This window comes from Littorina saxatilis, linkage group LG17 (assembly GCF_037325665.1).
Source record: "Littorina saxatilis isolate snail1 linkage group LG17, US_GU_Lsax_2.0, whole genome shotgun sequence".
Classification (NCBI taxonomy): domain Eukaryota; kingdom Metazoa; phylum Mollusca; class Gastropoda; order Littorinimorpha; family Littorinidae; genus Littorina; species Littorina saxatilis.
In genome coordinates this window covers 22,360,352-22,384,329 of record NC_090261.1, presented here as the reverse complement: position 1 = coordinate 22,384,329, position 23,978 = coordinate 22,360,352, and the positions used below count along the sequence as shown (strand labels likewise).

At 39.8% G+C, this 23,978-nt stretch overlaps 2 protein-coding genes across 6 annotated transcripts; one reads left to right on the top strand and one right to left on the bottom strand.

Moving 5' to 3' along the window:
* Positions 1–1,721: 1,721 nt before the first annotated feature.
* On the top strand, positions 1,722–12,375 carry LOC138953481 (uncharacterized). 4 transcript variants are annotated; one of them, XM_070325321.1, is made up of 6 exons: positions 1,722–2,031; positions 3,762–3,811; positions 5,426–5,828; positions 6,838–7,057; positions 7,678–7,876; positions 8,663–12,375. In XM_070325321.1, the coding sequence occupies exons 2-6, from the start codon at positions 3,772–3,774 to the stop codon at positions 9,151–9,153; spliced, it is 1,353 nt and encodes a 450-aa protein (XP_070181422.1). In that variant the 5' UTR covers positions 1,722–2,031; positions 3,762–3,771; the 3' UTR covers positions 9,154–12,375. The 4 variants fall into 4 exon arrangements, with proteins under 4 accessions (XP_070181422.1, XP_070181420.1, XP_070181423.1 ...); XM_070325319.1 differs by having other exon boundaries at positions 5,423–5,828; XM_070325322.1 differs by lacking the exon at positions 1,722–2,031 and adding an exon at positions 2,833–2,962.
* Positions 12,376–16,540: 4,165 nt separating this feature from the next.
* LOC138953483 (lysophospholipase-like protein 1) lies at positions 16,541–23,348 on the bottom strand. 2 transcript variants are annotated; one of them, XM_070325324.1, is made up of 6 exons: positions 22,960–23,348; positions 22,488–22,586; positions 21,778–21,877; positions 21,189–21,358; positions 20,768–20,883; positions 16,541–18,448 (listed from the first exon to the last, which is right to left on the bottom strand). In XM_070325324.1, the coding sequence occupies exons 2-6, from the start codon at positions 22,525–22,527 to the stop codon at positions 18,218–18,220; spliced, it is 657 nt and encodes a 218-aa protein (XP_070181425.1). In that variant the 5' UTR covers positions 22,528–22,586; positions 22,960–23,348; the 3' UTR covers positions 16,541–18,217. The 2 variants fall into 2 exon arrangements, with proteins under 2 accessions (XP_070181425.1, XP_070181424.1); XM_070325323.1 differs by having other exon boundaries at positions 22,493–22,586.
* Positions 23,349–23,978: the final 630 nt, after the last annotated feature.

The following is a 23,978-nucleotide window of genomic DNA, read 5'->3' as shown; positions in this document are numbered from 1 at the left end:
CTTTCTCAGTCTCTCTGCCTCTCTCTCTCTCTGTCTCTCTCTCTCTGTCTCTCTCTCTCTCGTTGTCTCCGTCTCTGTCTGTCTGTCTGTCTCTGTCTGTCTCTCTCTCTCTCTCTCCGCTCTCTCCGCTCTCTCTGCTCTCTCTCTCTCAGTCTCTCTCTGTCTCTCTGTCTCTGTCTCTGTCTCTGTCTCTCTCTCCGAGTCTCTCTCTCTCTCTCTCTCTCTCTCTCTCTCTCTCTCTCTCTCTCTCTCTCTCTCTCTCTCTCTCTCTGTAGTTTTAGCAAGGACTGATTGTTAGGCTGGGAGTCTAAAGTGTAGAAACTAAGGATCAATCAATCAACCAAACAATAAATCAATCGCTGACAAGTACACTTTCTAGCAAGTCACTGACACGCACTTTTACTTTCTGCGCACCCACACAATGGAATTCTCTCCCCTTTCACATCCGCCACTCTCAGTCACCCCAAGCATTCAAACGAGCACTTAAAACGCACCTCTTCAAGAAATACAACCCCTGATTTTGTTTTCTCAGTCCATCAGTAGGCTATACATGTATAAAAAAATGTATTTGTTGTTTTAGTGATAATGTATATAAACATCTAGGACTGTTTTCAGCATTGTTGATAACATGTTCTGTTTGATTAAGGGTATTCAGCTGGTATTTCCTTGTTTTTTACTACCTATTTTATTCATGTTTTTATTACTTAGTTAGTGGAAGAATCTGTTGTATTATGTTTGATGGTGTATGCTTTTAATTAAGCGTTGTTGACTATGAATGTAGATGTAAATGCTTTTATAACTGTGTTTTAATTTTAAATGTGTCAAGCGCAAAGAGCATAATTGTAAAGTTATGATGTTGCGCTATATAAATGCTCATTTATTATTATTATTATTATACGGTTTTTTCACATTCAAAACAATCTATCTTTAAAAACCATTCGACAAAACCGAAACTTGGTAAAAATAGAACTACGTACATGTATAAAAATAGATTCGAGCAGTTCACGTGCCCAGCTCGATCTAATGTTAAGGGCCTAATAATTGAGTCATGACTTTCTGCACAGGTGTATTATCTACAAGTTGGTATCCCCCTTCATTGGCTCTGTCGACGCCCGTTTTTAACCGCTTGCTTCCCTTTATATAATAAACCGGCCAAAGAGCGTTGTCGTCCCGAAACAAATCTTCCAAGTCTCAAAATCCGTGGGGATTTCTGGGTAGGAAAATCCTTTCATGCAATGACGTCAACGCCTTTCGACAATTGATCAATGCATTTCATAATGTCGGTCACACTTGAAATTAACGCTACTTGACCCTTGCTTTCCAAATTTATACGAAGTGATCGGGAGCATAGGGTCAGTTATCAACTTAACTTACCTCGAACTGTGAGATCGACAGAACGTACAATACACAAATACGAACGGAGAAACTTGGAAACCGACGAGTCGACACATGCTCGAGAACTCACGTGAATTGCATGCTTGAAGTTCAACTCTCTATTTTCACTCCGGAGAACTGTGTGCCGGACTCGCTCATTCAGGTAGAGCGCTCGTCCACTGACCCGACGGTCACGGGTTCAAATCGCGCAGCTGCCAAGAATGTTTGTAACTTTTTTTCTCAATTTTTCAACTTTTTTATTTTATTATTTGAACTCGTTATTCTTGTATTTCAATTCATTCGGCAAAGGTATTGAGTCGTGTATTGAAAATTTAGGATGAGTGCGTTTACAAGTGCCCTTGAACAGCATTCCCACAATCCCGTATTCTATTTGTAGCCCCGTCTATTTGTAGAGATGGGCAAAGGACATCGACTGAAAGTAATGGTGGTTTGGGGCTTGTAAGATCATGTGCTTGTGCTTTCTGATATGTATGTTGCTGGGCAGTGTCAAAAATCCAGTACGTCTATAATCGGACCAACAGACAGAGTTTTCTCAGCGTTACCTTCATCATTATTTCCAAGATGATCAGCGGATCCAGGTGCAGCGTCTCCGGGAATAAAACTGCAGCATAACTATACATCGCCTGCCATCAACAGGTAAGATATTTTACACCCCGACTAATAGCTAAATCTTTCACTTGGAAATTGTGAACTTTGATCGAACACATGAGTTTGAAGTCTTTTCCGAATGGACTATCTGTAATCAAGATACAGTACTGTAACTAATTCGATCGCGAAAGCCTCCATAGCTTACATGTGAGTGGAAACAAGCACATGCAAAGACGGAGGAACGAGGGGCATGAACCAAAAACTTTAAAAAAATACTAAAGTTAAGAAATCATTTTGGAGAAGACTTCTTGCGAAACTGATTAACTTGAAGATGTCCCTCGCTGTGTTGTAACACAACTGCAATAATAAACTCGAAAATGATTAGCAACTATGCTAATTAATTAAATAAGGGAACGATTGCTGTTGGCACTGACATTCTTCTGTTTTTAGTGTCCCGATTCTGTTGATCGAATTATTCTTTTTAAGTGCCTACAATCGTGAATAACGCTAGCAACAAAACTCGGTACTCAAATCCTTAATCCAGGAAATGCGTGGCTCTCAGGTACGAAAATCATATTTTAGGACGTGCACGTCAATGTACATGTATTATTCAGTTTCAGTTTCGGTTTCAGTCTCTATGCATGCGCTATGAACATTCTTTTGCGTGCGTGTGTGTACTCTATGTTAAAAAAGTTCAACTAGTTTTATCTGCACTCTTTGTACATATCGTAATACGAAAAATTCCCCAGCGGTGTAAAAATAGATATCTTCATGACATTGCGCACAAAAAAGTCTACTCAAGTTCGTGGACTTTCAACTTGTAGATAGAAAGTAAAACACCCGAGCCCACCGCCTGACGGAATCATAGTGTTGCACTTAGGCATATCGAGTTCTCTGCAGTGGTTCATGAACAATGACTTTGATCAAAGAGCATTTTCAGCAATTCCTGACTGATTTTGTGTTGTCGTCATTGAGATAGGTAAAACTTATTTGATTATTATTTTGAAGTACATGTATTTTGAATATTTAATTTGTTTCCGAGACAGTTAAGATTTTTTCTGAGTTTTTTTTTTAGCCGTAAGCGCCATTTCTCTCATTTCGAATTTCTCATAACTGCTGTTGTACAGCAAATTCAGAATTGGCGAGTCCGAGATGTGCTCCTGCAATGCAGACATCATGAATGCTGAGCACCTGCTGCAGAACTGCCGACTCCACGACGCTCCCAGGCAGGCATCGTGGCCGGAACCAGTACCACTGAGGGTCAAGCTCTTCGGCGGCCTGGAGGACCTACAGAGGACAGCTGCTTTCGTGCGGGCGATTGGCATCTCCATCTAGTGAACGACGAAGAAGAAGAAGAATAACTGCTGTTCACAATGCGGCCGCAGTGAAACCAACAAAGGGGCCTCACTCTGGAAGAGTTTCCTGCTCCGATAAACATGGCGCTTACGGGCTAAAAAAAACTCAGAAAAAATCAATTCTGCGTTCTTGATAGCAGTTTCGTCCAGACTGGACTCCAGCTTTTGCTTTTCTTATTTTTCTCTATCGTCCAAGCCCATAAAATCGAACAAGGCGGATTGCGTTTGGATTTCCCTCTTTCAGATGACTGAGATTGCCCCCCTTGAATCGTTCCGTATCAAGGCCAGTTATACGGTACTGGCCGTGTGTTCAAGATGCATCATGACCATCAGAGTTTCTCAATTGCACTTATAAGCAGAATAAATGAATAAATGTTTGGTATTTTTGAAATTCTATTTTTTTCTATTTTAATTTATTTCTAGGGAATGCAACATGGAGCTAGCTGACACTGGACAGAGAGTGATACAAAAAGGTATGCATGGCACGTATGCGCTACATAACTTCATCACATGAACGTATTTACTTATTTTGGTGTTCATCATCAATTTCAATAAAAACAGGGGTGGGACTCTCTTTTGATGAAAAAAGAGGAAATCCCTTTTCTCTGGGGGGGTTCGGGTGCATGCTCCCCCGACATTTATTTAAATGGTACATTACAATCTGTGCAATCTGGTGCATTCTGAAACTAAAATTCAACTCGTTTGGATCAGGTAAAAAAGATACATTCTCCTCACTCCCCCCAAAAAACAACACACAAAAAACCACACCCAACCAAACAACAAAAAAACTTTCACACAACAATGGTAACATTGTACTGGTGCATACTTACTCCATTACTGGCAATAGTTTGATCCAAGTGACGCCCCAATGCATTGAAGCTCAAAATGACTATTAGTTAGGGCCTATCAGGAGTTTTCAGTCAGCACAATTTAACTCTCAAGCCTACAGTGTTCTGTTCCATCTTCACTTCTCTCCATATCATTCAGTCAACAAGTTATAGATACTGTGATGAAATGGGACGCGGAAAAATAGATTACTGCAGCGGAATACGTAAGTTGTGTCCGCGGAAATCCGCGGATTCGCGAAAAGCCCCACCCCTGATAAAAGTACCATTAAAGCACAGAGAACACCAGCAGCTTATTATAATCTCAACAAATAAATGAAGAGAATAATTATTAGTTCAGTATTACACTACGAATACAAATAATGTTCATTGTCAGAGCTAACTATTAATCTTCTTCTTCTTCTGCGTACGTGGGCTGAAACTCCCACCGGCACTCGTGTTTTTTGCACTCGTGGTGTATGACCGTTTTTTATCCCGCCATTTAGGCAGCCATACGCCGTTTTCGGAGGAAGCATGCTGGGTATTTTTGTGTTTCTATAACCCACCGAACTCTGACATGGATTACAGGATCTTTTTCGTGCGCACTTGGTCTTGTGCTTGCGTGTACACACGGGGGTGTTCGGACACCGAGGAGAGTCTGCACACAAAGTTGACTCTGAGAAATAAATCTCTCGCCGAACGTGGGGACGAACTCACGCTGACAGCGGCCAACTGGATACAAATCCAGCGCGCTACCGACTGAGCTACATCCCCGCCCCTAACTATTAATCAATTAAGTAGTTGATCAATTGAATAATTAATCAATTAAGAAATGTTATTTACTTGCATACTTTGTTTTTCTCCTTGTTTCATTCATTCATCAATGTGTGCGTTCTTTCTCTTCTGTGTGCCCCTGTGTGGGTCTGTGTTTGTCTCCCATTCTCTGTTTGTGTGTCTGTGTTAGTGAACTAGCGTATTAACACATACTTGGTTTTCTCATTTTGTTCCCATTCATTCGTGTATTTGTGGGTTCCTTCACTCCTGTGTACCACAGTATGTGGGTCTGTCTGGCGGCCTGCCTGTCTGCTTGTCTGCTTGTCTGTCTGCCTGCCTGCCTGTCCTTGTTTTTGTCTGTCTGTCCTTGTTTCTGTCTATGTCTCTCTGTCTCGAGGCTGTGTGTCTGTCTGTCAGTGTTTGTGAACTAGCGTATTAACACATACTTATCTAAATCAGTGTTTTTTTCTGTGCACAAATCACCAGCAGTCTTCACAGACACACTCCAGTTCATGAACAGCATCCACGGCAACTTTCTAGACATAGTAGATCCCATTGATTCTTTACTCCTTGACGAGTTATTCCAAAATGGAGCAATTGACAGCGATAAGAATGAGCAAATCATAAACAAATCAACACGCAGAGACAAAGCAAGAGAGACGTGGATTCTCCTAAATCAGCTACCCCCGAAACGATTTTGGGAAAGCTGCTACCCTGTTCTGAGGGACAAATATCCCCACGTTCTTGAAGAGAAGGAGCTGCGCTGGGATGAGAAGTTGAATGATGAGGAGGAGGAACAGTGCATTCGCCATGCTATTATGACCATGATGGAGCTCAAACGTTTCGGAGACCTGTTCCCTCCCGGCGGTGACTGCTCACTGGATAAATACAGGTCGGTTGCCAGTCTAACTATAGGAATTTTGCTTAGAAGTTATAGAAACAAAAGTATCAGGTTTTTTTACTTTTTTTCCTCCGTTTTTCTTTCTTTCGTCTTCGTTCTTTTATGCGAAAAAAACTATGGTCGGGGAAACAAATAAACCATTGCCTGAACCAAGCTGCTCTGTCCTGCAATGTGCCTAGGCCAAAACAAAAAAAGTCTGTTTACGGTAACATAGGCAAAAAAAAATAGGGTCGGTAGGTCGTTATTAATTTTTTTTTCCCAAAAAAACCATTTTTTAAGTTATTTTGCCAAAAAACAAAGACTTTTTTTTTCCCCCATTTTTTTTCTTCCCCAAATGCCAAAAAAAAGTCCAGGGTCGCGCGAAAAAATAGGGTCGGTCGGGATACCGCAAACAGACTATTTTGTGTGTGTGGCCCTATTGACATCAACAAAGATTGAATGCACAGTCCTTCTTAGATCCCGTCAGGCATTCGAAGACATAATATTTGTTTCCCCGACCATAGGTTTTGCGAATAGAATAACGAAGACGGAAGAAAGAAAAACGGAGGAAAAAAAGTACAAAAACTGATACAATAGCCAACCGTTTGTGTGCTTTCTGTGCAAAGGGGAACGCTTTTTCTATGAATTAATTTCTTTTTAATCATAAGAGTTGCACTCTATTTTTACATTTTCCTAAAGAGTTTTTTATGCTCTATCCAGTGGTGAAAACCGTTTTAGAAAAGAGCGAACACTTTTTGGGTTATAAGCCTGTGACTAAGGTGACCCTCACACTGACTGTCACCAGACACTCCCCTGACTTATATTAAGCCTAGCGCAGAACCGCGCGAGGTGACATGCGACTCATTTCGTGGTGGAGGGTAACATTTGTTCGGGAAGACACATTGGTAATTTTTGGTAGCTTTCCTTTTCTAATCTTTCTTTCTTTAAAAACAAACAAAAAAACAAACAAACAAACAACAAACAGTATTTCATCTGCTCTTTTTGTTTTCTTTCACTTCAGAGCCTTCGGGAAGAGTGGAGACACAAACCAGAGCTGGGAACCAGCCTTCAAACTTTGTGAAAGGCGAATCTACTGGGACAACCCTGAGTTCATCCTGAAGCTAGAAGACCTGCTACAAAGCATCGAAGTGGATGTTCCGGTTAACTTCAGAGAAGTTGTAGCCGGCGGCTTTCACTGCACGTGCTCACCAAAACGTTCGACACCCATGGTCAGAAGAAGGGTGAGCCAACTGGACTGCTAGTTAAATTCGAAAGTTAGTTAGCTATTTTGTTATTTATAATCTGAAATCTAATAGGTTCAGCATTCTTCCATGATCAAATGCTGTTTTAAGTAAATTATGTGCAGACATTTAGAAAAGCTAGATTAGAAGTGCTCGTTGCCTTGCCTCCTCCTCCCCTACAGCCCTCATGTGCAGCCCCTTGTTACACCACATAGCAAGGCTGGAAGTAACTAAAATTAATGTGCACAACAAAACGAGTGTATTCAAATCAACAAGTCATATTGCGTGTAGTGTGTGGCGGATTGCGTTCAGCATGTACATCATCATAGACAGTTAGTTGCACTCAGTTTTGCTCCTGAGTGTATTAAGCCACTTCTATGGCATTTAACCGTATTTCTCTTCAATAAATGTTTTTTCATTACAAAATTAAAGAAAAATAGAGAGGTTAGTTTTTGAAAAAAGTGCGTCGTCCTAATGCCGTAATGGTCTTTTTATCGAACAAGACATTCAAATAATAATGAGACGATCAAAAGAACAAGAACTCGTCTCAGTAATTTGCGTGGACTTCTCAAAATCAAGAATGAATTCAGTTGACTTTTTCCGCATGATCTGTTTCACAGAAGAAACGGAAAAAGCCTGCTGGCACAAAGCCGTGCGATGAAGTGTCCAGTGATGGCTACCCTGCCTCCACTCAGGAAGACCCCTGTGAAGACGGATGCAGCGTCTCTATTGGCAGCAGTTCTGAAAGTTCCTGGGACACCATGCCTGAAGAATGTGACGAGCAGGGAGACATTCAGTTTGACACACCGGAAACAGAAGGTTTGCATTCAGCCTGTTTTAGTAGTTTCAATGTTTTGAGTCGCTCGGTTCAAGACCGGTGGAACGTCTGACTTGATAATTAGCTGGGAAGGCGTGTGCAGATCTGATGGAAGACAGTGCATACCGGTGTCACGAACTGAAACCTCTGCTGAACAATCCTTCTCATTGCGGTCAATGCGCATGCGCCAATCTTGGACTTAAAAAATGCGACCCTTTGACCGAACGAACCATGGGTTAGGGTTTGGGTTAGGATTAGGGTAAGGGTTAGGGTAAGGGTAAGGGTTAGGGTTAGGTTGTTCACGACCTGATTTAATCTCCCCATGTTAGCACATGCGCATTGACCGCAATGAGAAGGATTGTTCAGGCAGAGCCAGTCAGTTTCAGAGTCGTGACACCGAGCTCAGCATTGTACAGTGTAGCTTCTTTACTTGTCCTTCTTCTCCTCAAAATAATGGTATGCTGAGCATGTTTAATGTAAATAGCTTCATACAAAATGTTTTTTACTTTGATTTATGTTAAAAGAATAGTAGTATTCTGTCAATGCTCTCAGTGTTTGTCTGTCTGTCAGTTCTGTTCTCGCATGGGCTTACAAGACATACAAGTACTGAGTAAGATACACAGGTCCATGCGTTCTCGTTAGTCATGGAGAAGTCGGGTTCAGTAACAGCAGAGCACTTCAAACACTATGGAACGAGCCTTGTATTGATAAAAATCGTTTGTGTAAGTGAGAGGGTGTTCTGCCTGGAAGTACAGCTTACTTTACAGCGGGATTGTTTTGTTTTGCAGAGAAATTCTTCAAAGAAATGGAAAAGATCAAGCAAGCCATCAAGAAATGTTCCAACATGAGAACGCTCTACCACGAAGCGGTTTGTATTGATGGTGGGCTACTTATTTTGTGCGCCATAGTGAAACAACGAGGCCGCGTCGAGAACGCTTCAGCCGACGATAAGAAAATCAACAAACTACGCAGAGAAGTGAAGAAAATAGCCGGTATCATGAAGAAAGATTATGATACGGTTAAAAAAATAAAAGAGGAAGCAGAATGTGATACGGAGCTTCAGAACTTACCGCCTTTCGCACGGAAGATTTTTCTTGAGCACAGACAACGCCTCATCTGTGAATTTAACGAAATAATGCCTTTTCCTGAGGCTGTTGAAAGGAAGCTGGAAAGCGGCTCATACAAGTTTGCCTTTGCGAACTGCGCAAGAGAGAACCGTCGCTTTAACTTTACTGGTGAGCACAGACACGCGACCGTGCCAGCGCCGCAGAACCAATAAGAACATGATAACGCAAGACACTTCTTTGTCATGCGAATTAAGATATTATTGTTTATCGTTAATTGTTCCCAATTAATGTTAAGAAGGACATTGAGTAGCATTCTTTATCAATTCGAACGTTGGAAATTCGACATTGCAATGATTTACCTAATTGCTAACCGACCGTGCTCCCTTATAGGAAGCTAATCTAAACTCGTTTATATCATTACCCCGCATTAAAGATTTTCAGAATGAACTGACAATTGAGCAAAGCACTGACGTCATGGCTAACTGACTGACTGACTGACTGACTAAATCAGACTGACTAAATGACTGACTGACTGTCTGATTGACTGGCTTACTGACTGACGGCTGACTGTCTGACTGACTTTAGTAAGTAAATGTAAAGTATAGCCTTACTGAACTATGCTGGGCTTTAAATGATTGACACAGTAAACTCTTCTGTACCTTCTTCTTTTTCCAACGGTTTCATTGTAAACGCTACTCCATGCATAACTGAATAGACTATTCCATGTGTAACTGAAAAAGGTTACGCGATGTATTTGATATGTGTCTAGTGTCTTGCCTTATCATGTTCTTATTGGTTCTGCGACGCTGACACGGTCGCGTGTCTGTGCCGTGGTACTGCACGCGCGCCACTCTGTCTGGTACATTTGACATCGTGGCTTTTTCACCTACACAGTGAAATCAAATGAAAACACATTGCTACTGATGATGAGGGCCCCAAAGGGGGGGGGTGTCATCACGATCACGGGAAGGGAAATTTTAGCTTTCACGATCACAGTTACCTTGATTTTTGTTTTCACGATCACAAACACCTTGACGAATAGAGGATCATAGAGTGATACAGCTGTGAAAAATGTACGTTGAAAATAAAATGCTTTGCAATAATGCCAATCACGATCACGAAAACAAATGACGATCACGATCACGAGACTTGATTTTTTTTGTCATCACGGATCACGGGCAAAGTCCCATCACGATCACAGAAATGGAAATTTCGGCAATCACGATCACAGAAAGGTCAAAAAACACCAATCACGATCACGATTTTAACCCTTTGGGGCCCTCGATGATGCGGTTATATATTTTTTGAAGTGTGATGTAGTCGTATAGATTAAACACATATATGGAAGATAATTAAGGTTGAAATTGCTGCAAGTGGTTGTTGATACATCTTTTTATGACGTTTTCACATTCACGGTGAAATAAGATGAACACATAATTATTGCTACTGATGATACAGTTACATTTTGTGTGTGAAGATGTAGTGGTTTAGATTAAAAACATAGATAGAAGATAATTCCGATTTAAAAAAAAATGCTAATAGTGATTGTCGATAAATGTTTTCATAGCATTTTTACTTACACGGCAACATAAGAAGAAAACACATTGCTACTGGTCATACAGATACATATTTTTGAAGATGAACTAATATGAATAAAAACATAAAGAACACAATAACGACATAAATTTTTTAGTAATTTACTAGAAGTGTTTGTTGGTAAATATTTTCAGTCATGGCTTTTTCTTTTACACGGTGAAATAGGAAAGAAGAACAATAAAACACCACTGCTATGATACAAATATGTCAAATTGGTCGCATGTATATAATAGTGCATCATGTGCGGACTGTCTGGTACAATATCGTGGCTTCTTGTACTTGTACGGTGAAATAAGAAAGGAAAAACAAGGCTGTTAATGAAACATGTTTTAATTTTTTTTCATTTTTTTAAAAGATATATCAATAAGAATAAAAACATAAAATATGCTGAAACTTGTTCTCGGTAAATATCTGTTATTTTTTTTCTGTGTACTCTTTACTCATGTACATGCATATTGTCTCTTATAGTTGCATGATGCAACCGCGTTTATTTTATAGCTTGTCAGACAAACGCCAACAAAAGTAAAGAAATATATTACGACGGCCAGAATGTACAAAATGTAAGAGATTGTGATGAATATACAAATTTAAAAAATAAAGGCCTTAGAACTGACAAATATAAAAGAAATCGAAGATTTAGAATCGAATGGATTAAAGAGGATTTAGAATTGAATGATGGATTAAAGAGGCACAGCTGTGCACACAGTGGTTTGCTACTTTTCAAAATTGAAATCACAGATAGACTGCTACGAGTATCAAGCATGCAAGAAACAAGAAAGGTTAAGTTATTGGAACGTTTAATTCAGGACAAAACGAAATATTCACAATATAATATTCAATATATATATATATATATATATATATATATATATATATATATATATATATATATATATATATATATATATATATATATATATAGCTATTCTGATGGACACGTGGGGGAATTCGGGGGCTGTGATTGGATGGTCTCAACATCATCATCAAAGCATAATGCTACGGAAGTCGGCCATTTTTGCCAATATCCAAAAGCATATTGGCAATAACAAAGACGCATGGTTCCGGTTTACCCATCTGAACCACACGATGTTAACAATCGACAACAGCATACACTAACAACTTGAAATTCTTCTCGGGAATGTTTTTCAGCTTTACAAATGTCGATAGCTAACTTCCCGATGAAACAGGACTAAACCAATTATTTTCTGTCCCTAAACACCACAAAATGCCCAAAGTCGAACTATCGCATTCGGCTTTTCTTATCTCGTAACTCCACACTAAATACCCCAATTCCCCTCTGAAGTATTGATGTAGAACCCATGGCACTAACATTCATGTAGTCGTTTATAACTGAGGTTGAAAAATTCGCTTCATGACGAGACAAGTATGAATACCATTCACCCAAACTGAAAACTTCGCTGCCGTCTGCTCGCGTTGTACGGATTAGCTGTTCTCTTCTCCTCCCCTTGTTGCATCCTAGTTCTTCAGTTGTTTCTAGTTTTCCGTTGATGTTGTGTTTTGGTTTTCTTCATAAGTAGTCTTGTTCAAAATTAAAACAACTCAAACTTCTTTTTGTTGTATACGAATGAAATAATAAAAAGCTGTTTAACAGCTGTGTTGTCAAATCGAGGTTTTTTTCAAAGTCAGTGTGGCGCCTGCGCAAAACTAATGCGCATAAGAAACGGCGTCTGCTATCAAAACCTTAAATCAACTCATCGACGCAAAAACTGTCATTTTGTAAGTTTGGAACAACAAATCAAGGTCAGAACAGCTATATAATCGCTATTGTGTTTTCAGCGTAGCAATAGGGTCCGATATTTAGACTCGAACAAGTATAATGCGACTCGTCTTGTCTCGTCTGAATATCGGACCCTATTGCTACGCTGAAAACACAATAGCTGTTAATAAATATGAAACAATATAATAAACAGCATAACAGTCCTTTTATATCAATTTTGTCATTTTGCTTCGTCTATCTTGGTAGCAACAACTATTCTAAGACGAGTCACAGCATCAGATAATTATGATCAATTTGTGTCTGCTGTACGTGCATCTTGCTTGTCCACTTTAAAGGCCGATAGGTCAAAGTTCATGGGAATGTTACGTTTTGTCCTGAATTAAACATTCCAATAACTTAAAGGACCAGACCACGCTGTTTTAAAGGTTATTAGAACCACTAACCGATGACTGAAGGTTAGAGAAATGCACCTAAAGATTCCAAAAATGTAAAGAAATTCACCGATTCGTAGCTTAATCATTGTGATTTAATTAAAAACGTTCCGCCAAATTCGTCTGCTAAACGAGACTTCGAAATGGCCGCCAGTAGACGAGAACCGGCTGTGACGTCACTTAGTGTTTGGAAACCAAAAGTTACAGCTTACGCTCAAGTGGGCGTTTGCCTAAATCGAGCATCAACAGCACGCCGAAGGAATGCGCACGGCTGCTGATAGCTATGAAGTATAGAAAAAAGGTTCAGGCATCAGTTGTCACCTTTTTCCGATGGGCTTACAACTTCTGCAGCAAGACTGATTAACTGGAAACGGCCAACACGATGTTGTGTGTTTCGCGACACTTTCTTCCAATGCGAACGCAGTTAAGCCGGCAAGAAAACCTGGCACACACAAAACAGCTGTTGCCTAACGCAGTTCCAGTTCCGACAATTGTTGACCACTCACAGGAGGTCAGAAACCGGATACCAATGTCATCAGAACGATCTGCTTTCACTAAACGCAGACGAAAGGAAGTGAGTACATGTATACTGAATGTGTTCTGTAAGGGATAGGGGTTCAGTGTCACTGGGCGTTTTTGTCAGACTGACAGTATTTGTAGTGGAATGGCATCTGTTCCTAATTTTAAGCACATGTGTTAAGATTACAGATTAAAACATATATATCTGTTACTACATGTCCGTCCCCATGCACCCACCTTAAAGTTCCCTCTCTCTCTCCCTCTTTTACACTCACCTGGGTAATCCATGAGTCTCAGGTTTAATCAGTGTCCGTCCATATACACATAGACATTCACACAAACACACACACGTTGTTATAGTTGTTATCTAATTCAGTGTTGTATTAAATAGATAAAGAAATCGTTAATACAGCAAGCTTGCATGAATAATTTGCTGTTGTCCTTTTTTTCAGATCAGGTTCTGTAATACAGTAATTATAATTAATACAAGTACATGTACAAATTCATGTTTGCAGTCATACTCATAGTGTGTGAGTGTGTGTGTGTGTGTGTGTGTGTGTGTGTGTGTGTGTGTGTGTGTGTGTGTGTGTGTGTGTGTGTGTGTGAAAAGCACTTTGATACTTAAAACATCTGTGTTATTTGATTTTATTACAAAACTGCAGTCAGAATATTAAGCAGACCTATTCCAACAATACATTTTGATCAGCAGTAAATGTAATGTCAAATTATGAACAACAATCATGTGAGCAGATATATCTAACAGAAACAAATAGTCTAGCAAAATAATACAACCAAGTACATGTGTGGACATCATCATCCACATAAAAAAATTGATTGTAGGAAGAGCACTCTGTGTTATTACCACTGCTTCAGTCAAACTGCCAGTTCAACTTTATCTCTGTGGGTTGTTTTTTTCTCTCAGAGTAACATGGGGAAAATTTTTTTTTTAAAAACTTGCATGCTACAGAGCTGGATTGTTTCTAGTGATCATGCAGCATGATTTATCCGCATAGAAAACTACTGAAACACCTAAACAGAAATAACAATGTCTACAGAAAAAACCCACTGTTTGATTGCTGTCTGTAGTACTCCTCTTGCTAACAGTGGCATTAAAATAATTAAAACTAAGCTATGCTCTCTTGGGGGGGGGGGGGGGGGGGAAAGTGCTCTAAGTACTTTTTGTGTCTACACAGGCAAAACAAAACTATGCAATGTTTCAGATTTCCTGACCCACCCTATGTTTTTCCTCCTTATCCTGGACTATTTTGGACTCTTACAAAAATGTAGGCTACTTCAAAAATGACAAATTTTAATTTTGCAGGCTTACAAGGAAATTGACTCTTCTCTTACAACCAGAATACACCATGATTTCAAGCAAATAAAAAACTACATGCACCTGAGAAAAAAACACTTTAATTCAAGAAGTTAGACCTCCTAACCCCAGCTTTTCAATTCAATTCAATACGTTGTTGATGTTGATTATGGAGCTTAACGTCCTCCCAGGTAACTAGGGACCTATATTGGGGCATGATTTTTTTATACAATGTTAAAAGTGTAGGGTGTAATGGGGGGGAGGGGGACTGGAGGGTGACGGGGTGTAGTCGCTAATAAATTTAAAGGTGCGTTTATTATCTAATATACCAGACATTTTGTTTTGGCTGGTATACAGAATAACATCACATAAAATCGCACTCGTAAAACATACAAAACACATAAAATGTACACATCAGTACACACATAACCCAAACCACACATATCCATACCAGCACCATCACACACATATCCACATACATACTCTAGTTTGTACATTATAAAAATAAATACATTATGATTAATATCATTACTAGTCAACTTAAATTAAGGCTCAAAATAGGTCTTAAGATGGATGTTATTTAGTGTAATGAAGAGATTATAAAAACCAAAAAAAAGCTATGAGAAAGAAAGTATGAAAGAATGATGCCCTTTCTCCGGTGAAAGTTCTGCTGATTGTGGTAACTTTTTTTTCTGTCTAAAACAGGCATCAGTTAACTGAACGAGCTGTTTGAGGGGGTGGTGATCCTAACACTGGCCTATGGCAACACTGGCCTATGGCAGCTACAACAAAGCTCTGCATACACAGCAAGACTACAATGCAACAGTGCCCAGACTTTGACTGCTACAGGCTGCTTTCCCATGCAAAGTACAAATATGCAAGTGTCCATAAACCAGGGTTTAATACAAAGTCATGTAGTATGTGAGTGAGTTCTGATGAAAAAGTGATTGTGTTGTAATATTGGTTATTACTGAGTGTTGATGTTACAATGATTACATTATAAAAACAACAACAGAACAATGTGAAGAGCAAACTTCTTCTGTGGGCATGCAAGTGAGTTAATCTTGTGTGTGTGTGTGTGAAACTATATGTGACTGAGTGTTACAAATTTAAATGACAACAGTTTTCTTGATAGCCTTTAAAAACAACAACAAATACATACATTTAACAATCAAACAAATATAGGCACCTCAAAAAAAGTTGTATGTACACCTTCGTGGCTGGTGATGCATTCTTGCTCCCCTGCAAGTTTTCATTCTACAATGTACCTCAGGCTAGCTTCCTCTCTCTCTCAAATCTGCCCCTCCCACACAATACAACAGGTACAGTGGCCACTCTGACACCAGTCTCTGAAATAATCAAGAACAGTTAAAACTGCGATGAGCTGTTGTTCTTTTACTCGTGAATGCAATGCATGAACACTTAAACAATATCCCACTTATTCGCGAGTGCGTTGACAAGGCGAGAGTGAAAAAATAGCACAGACTCGAAAGCAGACGATAAGTTCAACACAGAGAGCGGGCGTGTTTACCTTTGATCGCTGAGACAAACAGTGTCGCAATTTTCATCGTCACTGTTTCACTACTGCTGGAAGTGGCCTCCACCCTCATCTTTCATGCTTGATTCGAGGAGAGAAACCGGTAGTTCGAACATGTACGGTTCAATTTCGTCTGCAGTTACGCTTGTTGTCATGTTGGTAAACAACCATCTCCACACGGTGTGACGTCACGGATAATTTATTCATAAGCCAGTCTCGCGAAGATCACGCGGCACAATGGCGGGTCGTTTTGGAGAAGAAATCCGTCGCTTCGGTCACAAAATTCGTCGGATTACGGCCTTAGAAGATTCCGAAGTAAACCAAACATTGTTGAAGACGGTAAGAAAGTGGTTTTCTAACTAACTGCAAACATCGGGAAGTGTTCGGTCGCGCAGGAACACGATTCGAAGCGTTTTTGACGCTAAAACAGCGTGGTCTGGTCCTTTAACCTTTCTTGTTTTATAAAAAAAAAATTCAAAAATGAGTTTTACATTCTTTATTCATATATAGGAAAAAAAGATCGATTTGCTGTAAGATCCCCGACATTTCTGCCGAGAGAACTCTGCCACTGTGCCATTCAAATTCGCTTAAATGTTTAATCCGAGGACCATGTTTGATAAACATTGTCATGAAAAGGCGGCAAGATTCTTAACGCTACACGTGGATTTTATTCCCTTCACACTGTAAAAAGTCTAAGTTACAATTATAATTTAGAACAGTAGTGTTGAAAATCATCATCCCGATGTTGTTTTTTACGTGTTAAATATATATGTCATTATCAGGACAGAGTACACAAGAAGATGACTGATCGATTTATGTGTTGATAATTATTTCTTATTCTGCTTTTATATGTTTATATAAGCTATATTTCACCTGCATTGTCTCGTGTCAGCTGATCGTTTGTTTTACAAGGATTTTTGTTTTGTCGTTGATGCAGTCTACCATTGTAATTGCTGTAGTGTTGGTTATTTATCATTATTATTTGAAGTGATTGCTTAACTTGTTTGTTAACTTAGCCATTCAAATCGGCGTTTATTCGGTAAGCTAGTTAAATTGGGTGAACTGACTTGTAACATTATTACTGCATTCTAATATAGTTTGAGTAAGGTAGTCAGCCATGTAGTTCGTTAGTTAGGTACTACATTTCTTTAGACATTTTCCTTGAATATTCTTCAATTTGTTATGAGATTACTTTCATTATGCATTTGTTAACAGATGTCCTTTTCAGCTTATTAAAAGAGACTATATCAACACAACACACACACACACACACACACACACACACACACACACACACACACACACACACACAAACATACACACACGGCACTCTCACTAACACACACACACACACACACACACACACACTGGCACACACACACACACACACACACACACGCGCGCCCGCGCACACAGACGCACACACTTTAAATAAGTTTTGGAATATTATTTTATGAAGCTGTTGACTGAGTAGGTTAAGTGAGATATTACCTTCATTTGTGTAGTCATATAAAAATATAGTACTATACACATCACAAATATGTTAGCATTCGAAATGCTTTTTGTTGTGTTGTGATTCTTTTTTCTTTCTGTTTTGTCCTAATTCTTTAGGCTGTTTGTAAAATAATTTGTCAAATAGTTTGGATGAAAATAAAATACAATACTGTTCTCTATCAAATTGTCGGTTGTCTTTTTGCGCACTTTTCGTTTTGCTACAGACAGCACACATTCAACGCAACAAGAAAGCCCAAACCAGCAAACAAGCAGAAAGAATATAAATGTAACGAAAAAGACAGAAAGCTGACAAAAACAGTGCATTGACAAATTTCACGAAAACAGCAACTACCCTTGAAGCAGCAAACATATTTTTTTTCGTTATCGCAGATATCATAGCCAGCGAAATCTTAAACACCGACGTTGATAAGATTTTCTCTGTGCTCTTATTCTGCATTAATGCGCACACACAGTATACTAAATTAGATGGCTTTTGCTGATTCACAATTGTCCACATCATCTTCGTCATCATCATCGTCGGCGAATGAACAAAATGAGGAAGAGTATAAACAGCAGCAGCAAAAACAACAACACAAATAAACAACAACAACAACGTGACAACAACAACACGTATGTAGTGGATACTGTATTATTCCCTCGGAAGAATGTTAGCAATCCAGTTTCTGGCAGAGTCCGCCAAAGGCGTGTTCATGGAGTGTCCTTGGTTAGAAAGGATGACAAAATCTCCTTTGACCCCCAGTGACGTCAGCTTGTTGAAGGTGACCTTGCCCCACGTCAAGGGCACGATCTGGTCTTGCTCCGCGTGAAACATCTTCAGGGGTGGAAGGCGAATTGATGAAGTATCTCTCTTTTCTAAAGCCTGTGTAAAAAAAAAAAAAAAAACAAGTCGCGTAAGGCGAAAATACAATATTTAGTCAAGTAGCTGTCGAACTCACAGAATGAAACTGAACGCAACGCAACGCAGCAAGACTGTATACTCGTAGCATCGTCACTCCACCGCCCGTGGCAAAGGCAGTGCCCGTGGAATTGACAAGAAGAGCGGGGTATTCGTTGCGCTGAGAAGGATAGCACGCTTTTCTGTACCTCTCTTCGTTTTAACTTTCTGAGCGTGTTTTTAATCCAAACATATCATATCTATATGTTTTTGGAATCAGGAACCAACAAGGAATAAGATGAAAGTGTTTTTAAATTGATTTCGAAAAAAAAATTTGATAATAATTTTTATATATTTAATTTTCAGAGCTTGTTTTTAATCCGAATATAACATATTTATATGTTTTTGGAATCAGCAAATGATGGAGAATAAGATAAACGTAAATTTGGATCGTTTTATAAATTGTTATTTTTTTTTACAATTTTCAGATTTTTAATGACCAAAGTCATTAATTAATTTTTAAGCCACCAAGCTGAAATGCAATACCGAAGTCCGGGCTTCGTCGAAGATTACTTGACCAAAATTTCAACCAATTTGGTTGAAAAATGAGGGCGTGACAGTGCCGCCTCAACTTTCACGAAAAGCCGGATATGACGTCATCAAAGACATTTATCAAAAAAATGAAAAAAACGTTCGGGGATTTCATACCCAGAAACTCTCATGTCAAATTTCATAAAGATCGGTCCAGTAGTTTAGTCTGAATCGCTCTACACACACACACACACACACACACACACAGACACACACACAGACACACGCACATACACCACGACCCTCGTTTCGATTCCCCCTCGATGTTAAAATATTTAGTCAAAACTTGACTAAATATAAAAAGTGAGCCAAATAAACATGAAACAAGCCTAAGTGACAGTGGAGGATTGGGATTGAATAAAAACAAGTCGCGTAAGGCGAAAATACAATATTTAGTCAAGTAGCTGTCGAACTCACAGAATGAAACTGAACGCAACGCAACGCAGCAAGACCGTATACTCGTAGCATCGTCACTCCACCGCCCGTGGCAAAGGCAGTGCACGTGGAATTGACAAGAAGAGCGGGGTATTCGTTGCGCTGAGAAGGATAGCACGCTTTTCTGTACCTCTCTTCGTTTTAACTTTCTGAGCGTGTTTTTAATCCAAACATATCATATCTATATATTTTTGGAATCAGGAACCGACAAGGAATAAGATGAAAGTGTTTTTAAATTGATTTCGAAAAAAAAATGTTGATAATAATTTTTATATATTTAATTTTCAGAGCTTGTTTTTAATCCGAATATAACATATTTATATGTTTTTGGAATCAGCAAATGATGGAGAATAAGATAAACGTAAATTTGGATCGTTTTATAAATTTTTATTTTTTTTTACAATTTTCAGATTTTTAATGACCAAAGTCATTAATTGATTTTTAAGCCACCAAGCTTAAATGCAATACCGAACCCCGGGCTTCGTCGAAGAGTACTTGACCAAAATTTCAACCAATTTGGTTGAAAAATGAGGGCGTGACAGGGCCGCCTCAACTTTCACGAAAAGCCGGATGTGACGTCATCAAAGACATTTATCAAAAAAATGAAAAAAACGTTCGGGGATTTCATACCCAGGAACTCTCATGTCAAATTTCATAAAGATCGGTCCAGTAGTTTAGTCTGAATCGCTCTACACACACACACACACACACACAGACACACACACGCACACACACACGCACATACACCACGACCCTCGTTTCGATTCCCCCTCGATGTTAAAATATTTAGTCAAAACTTGACTAAATATAAAAATGGTCACTGAAGAAGATTATGACTTTAACGGCATCCAGAGAGAAAGCAAGAAAGCATGCACTTGTACCTAAACGCACACCGAGACACACACACACACACACACACACACACACACACACACACACACACACACACACACACACTGACACACGCACGCACGCACACACACGCACGCACGCACGCACGCACGCACGCACACACGGCCGTGACACACACACACACACACACACTGACACACGCATGCACACACACACACACACTGACACACGCACGCACGCACGCACACACACACACACACACACACGCACACACCGTCATACTGACACACGCACGCACACACACACACACTGACACACGCACACACACACTGACACACGCACGCACACACACACTGACTCACACTGACACACGCACACACACACACACACACATACACACACACACACATACACAACCCAACACACCGTGTAAAGGCAAGAATCGCTGTAGAGAAAGTTGCCCATGACCAGGACACCTGTCACCTGAGGGTAGAAGCGGTACCCAAGGTGAAGAGCCATGGTTCCACCCATAGAATATCCACCTGCAACACAAAGTTATTATCAAGCGTTTTTCTTGAGTATTGACAAGCGACTGATACCAGGAGAGCAAGACCTGCCAGAACTGAACCGCGTGTGAGTGTGTATGTGTGTGTGTGTGTGTGTGTGGGGGGGGGGGGTAATACAAGCCACAGCACAGGACCTTGCGGCAACTCAAGAGTTTGTAGCAGTATTTGTTACATATTAATTTTTTATATAAATATTTTAAAAAAAGATACCAAAAATCGACACTCGTACTGTTTCAATTTTAATCTTCTTCTTTATTTGCAATGTTCTCAATCCTTCGTACCGATGACAATTCTGTGCAGAGGTATGCCAGATTTAACCTCTGCATCGATCAATTGTCCTAGTTTCGTTGCCATGGTATCCACAGACTCCTCATGGTCAGTTCCAGCCAATGAAATGGTGAGGCGGTCAAACCACACGTGACTTGGCTCCCCATTTGCCTGTGTGTAGGCTCTGTAAAGAAGGCCACAAATAATACCTACATTAGATTAAATTACGATAGTAAAGCCGCCTTTGATGTTGAACGGATGTTACGGATGTTTTTGCTTGCAAAATTTGAAAGGTTCATGTGGATTCACATGGAATGTATCAGTCTGAACTTCTTTGTTAAACTTTAACTGAACATAATTGACGTATGTGTAATAATTACCGATTTTGTTGTTGTTTTGAACATGATAAACAATAGGCCACAAAATGTGATGCCGGGTGCGACGCACGGAGACAGGCGGCCGCGGACGTAGAACGAACACCAACCAGAAGCATCGACTCTATAACTAGCATTTTTGGCCCAAAGAGCAAAACGGAGAGAAAAAAATCACAAAACAAAACAAAACCAAACAAACAAACAAACAAACAAACACACGTCCAATTACCTTAGAGGTGCAGTGGGATAAAGAATACGAATGTGAGAAAAGGTCAGCTCTTCCCCAAGAGCGGTCTTGATGGAATTGCGAAGACGTTCTCCTGTGCTTTCTGAAAGAAGACGCACGCGCGCACGCACATACAACAAGAAATAAGTTATTCAGGTCAACGATAAATCATTAAAAACATCATTATACAACTAACAAAATGGAGGATTCAGTCTCCGGATGGTCAATGGGTTCAGCAGTTCACGTCGATCGATCCAAATTCGCCTACAGACAGACGTAGATTACGAGACTGATACTGTCACCACAAACTTCTCGTACATGGGTCAAACTTCAAGTCTAAATTGGTACGGTAGACTCCGCTTAATAAGGTCACCTTGGTGCAGGACAAACGTGGCTATATTAAGCGGGTGGATTTAATAAAAGCATAAGCATAAAACATAAGGGAAAATCCGTGCAGTCAGAAATTGGCCTCAAAAAGCGGGTGGCTTTATTAAACATGGCCTTATTAAGCGGATTCTACTGTATCATGCAAGAACAAACTGACATACACACACAAAAGTATCGCAGCGCACGAAAGCCAAGTAAGCAAGCACGCCACAGACGCCAGGCAGCAGGCAAGAACACATACACACATTTACACACACAGATAAACAGACAGACAGACAGACACACACACACACACATACAGTCATCTCAGTGATGCATAAATTTACCATACTTGAACCATGAAGAAGAATAAGGGAGGCTGTGCATTTTGCCCCAGTCTGTGGTACCGTCTGAAGTGAAAACCACTCGGCCACGGAGGTATCCATCTGAGGTGTATAGGAGTTTGCGATTAGAGAGGGGTGTGTGTGTGTGTGTGTGTGTGTGTGTGTGTGTGGTGTGTGTGTGTGTGTGTAATTTATACGTTATTCATCATTTTCAGCTTCACTTGTTCAGCGAACACACACACACACACACCAAAGCATCTAAAGATCAGACAGGCAGACTGAAAAACAGAAACACATAAGCCTACACACATGCACTATACTACTAAGACACAGACAGACGGAATACTTCAGCAAGAAAGACCGTCACAATGATCAGTCATGTCTCAAAATATTCCTACGAAAGTTAAGCTTTGTGTACATCTGTCTATGGGACTGCATATAAACACATCATGAAAAACAAATCATGCCACCTTACCTGGTCAAGGTTAAAAATCAAGCTGCCGTGCGCTGACAGTAAACTGTGTAAACTTTGTACAGAAAGCTAGACGTGACAAAATTGTCCTGCCAAGTAGGTTTTATTTTTATTTTTTTAATGTATTTCTTTAGAGGTTTCACTCGACAACAACAGAGGATAAAACACTAAGCTAACAAACAATATAATGCACAAAGAGACAGACAGGGGTCGTTAAAAAAACAAAACAATGAGTCTGAGTGACACCGAGTCGAAAGAGCCGTTTGAGTCTGTCGTGAACCCTCATGTTGACATGTTAGCTACGTGCAATTGTGCTAAGTAACAGGTACGTGAACGTAGACAGTGGCCGCTTCAAAGGAAAAACCAGATACTTCCTGTTGGTGAACGCGCCACCGTAGACCCCCCCCCCCCCTGCCCCCACAACCACCATAGTAAAGTAAGACACCCCTTTCAAGTCCCCCTCTTCACCCCCGACCAACCCACATTTTAAGACCCCCCCCCCCCCCTTTTTTTTTGTTGGTTTTACCTCGCTGTAGTGTACCAGATTTCTTTACCTCTGTAACCAACTCCAACCTTATCAAATCTGATTTCTCAGATTTTTTTGGTTGGTATCAAAACGGGTGTTACACTGTACATCTGTATTTTCTGTTTAAAACAAATCAGAAAACAATGGGAACAACAAACACAACTATTTTATTATTTTTATTCTTTGCATTTTTCAATCAATACAGTTTCTAGTATTCTTCCTACACTTCCAAGAGTAACAATAGTCACTGCATTCACATGATCAATATATATTCGCAAATATGTATCTTTTAACAGAATCACACACATACACATACACACACACACACACACACACACACACACACACACACACACACACCCACAGAAATCTTCTTATATCCAAAATTAAATGGCTAATACGTTTATTTGCAAATTAACAACAACAACAACAACAACAACAACAACAACAACAACAACAACAACAACAACAACAACAACAACAACAACAACAACAA

Coding starts and splice junctions, on each gene's coding strand:
- LOC138953481 (XM_070325319.1), top strand. CDS start 3,772: ATGGAGCTAGCTGACACTGGACAGAGAGTGATACAAAAAG. Junction 5,829..6,837: donor TGCTCACTGGATAAATACAG/GTCGGTTGCCAG, acceptor CTTTCACTTCAG/AGCCTTCGGGAAGAGTGGAG. Junction 7,058..7,677: donor CACCCATGGTCAGAAGAAGG/GTGAGCCAACTG, acceptor TCTGTTTCACAG/AAGAAACGGAAAAAGCCTGC.
- LOC138953483 (XM_070325323.1), bottom strand. CDS start 22,586: ATGGATACCTCCGTGGCCGAGTGGTTTTCACTTCAGACGGTACCACAG. Junction 21,878..22,492: donor TATTCTTCTTCATGGTTCAA/GTATGGTAAATT, acceptor GTCTTCTTTCAG/AAAGCACAGGAGAACGTCTT. Junction 20,884..21,188: donor TCTGCACAGAATTGTCATCG/GTACGAAGGATT, acceptor TTTGTGTTGCAG/GTGGATATTCTATGGGTGGA.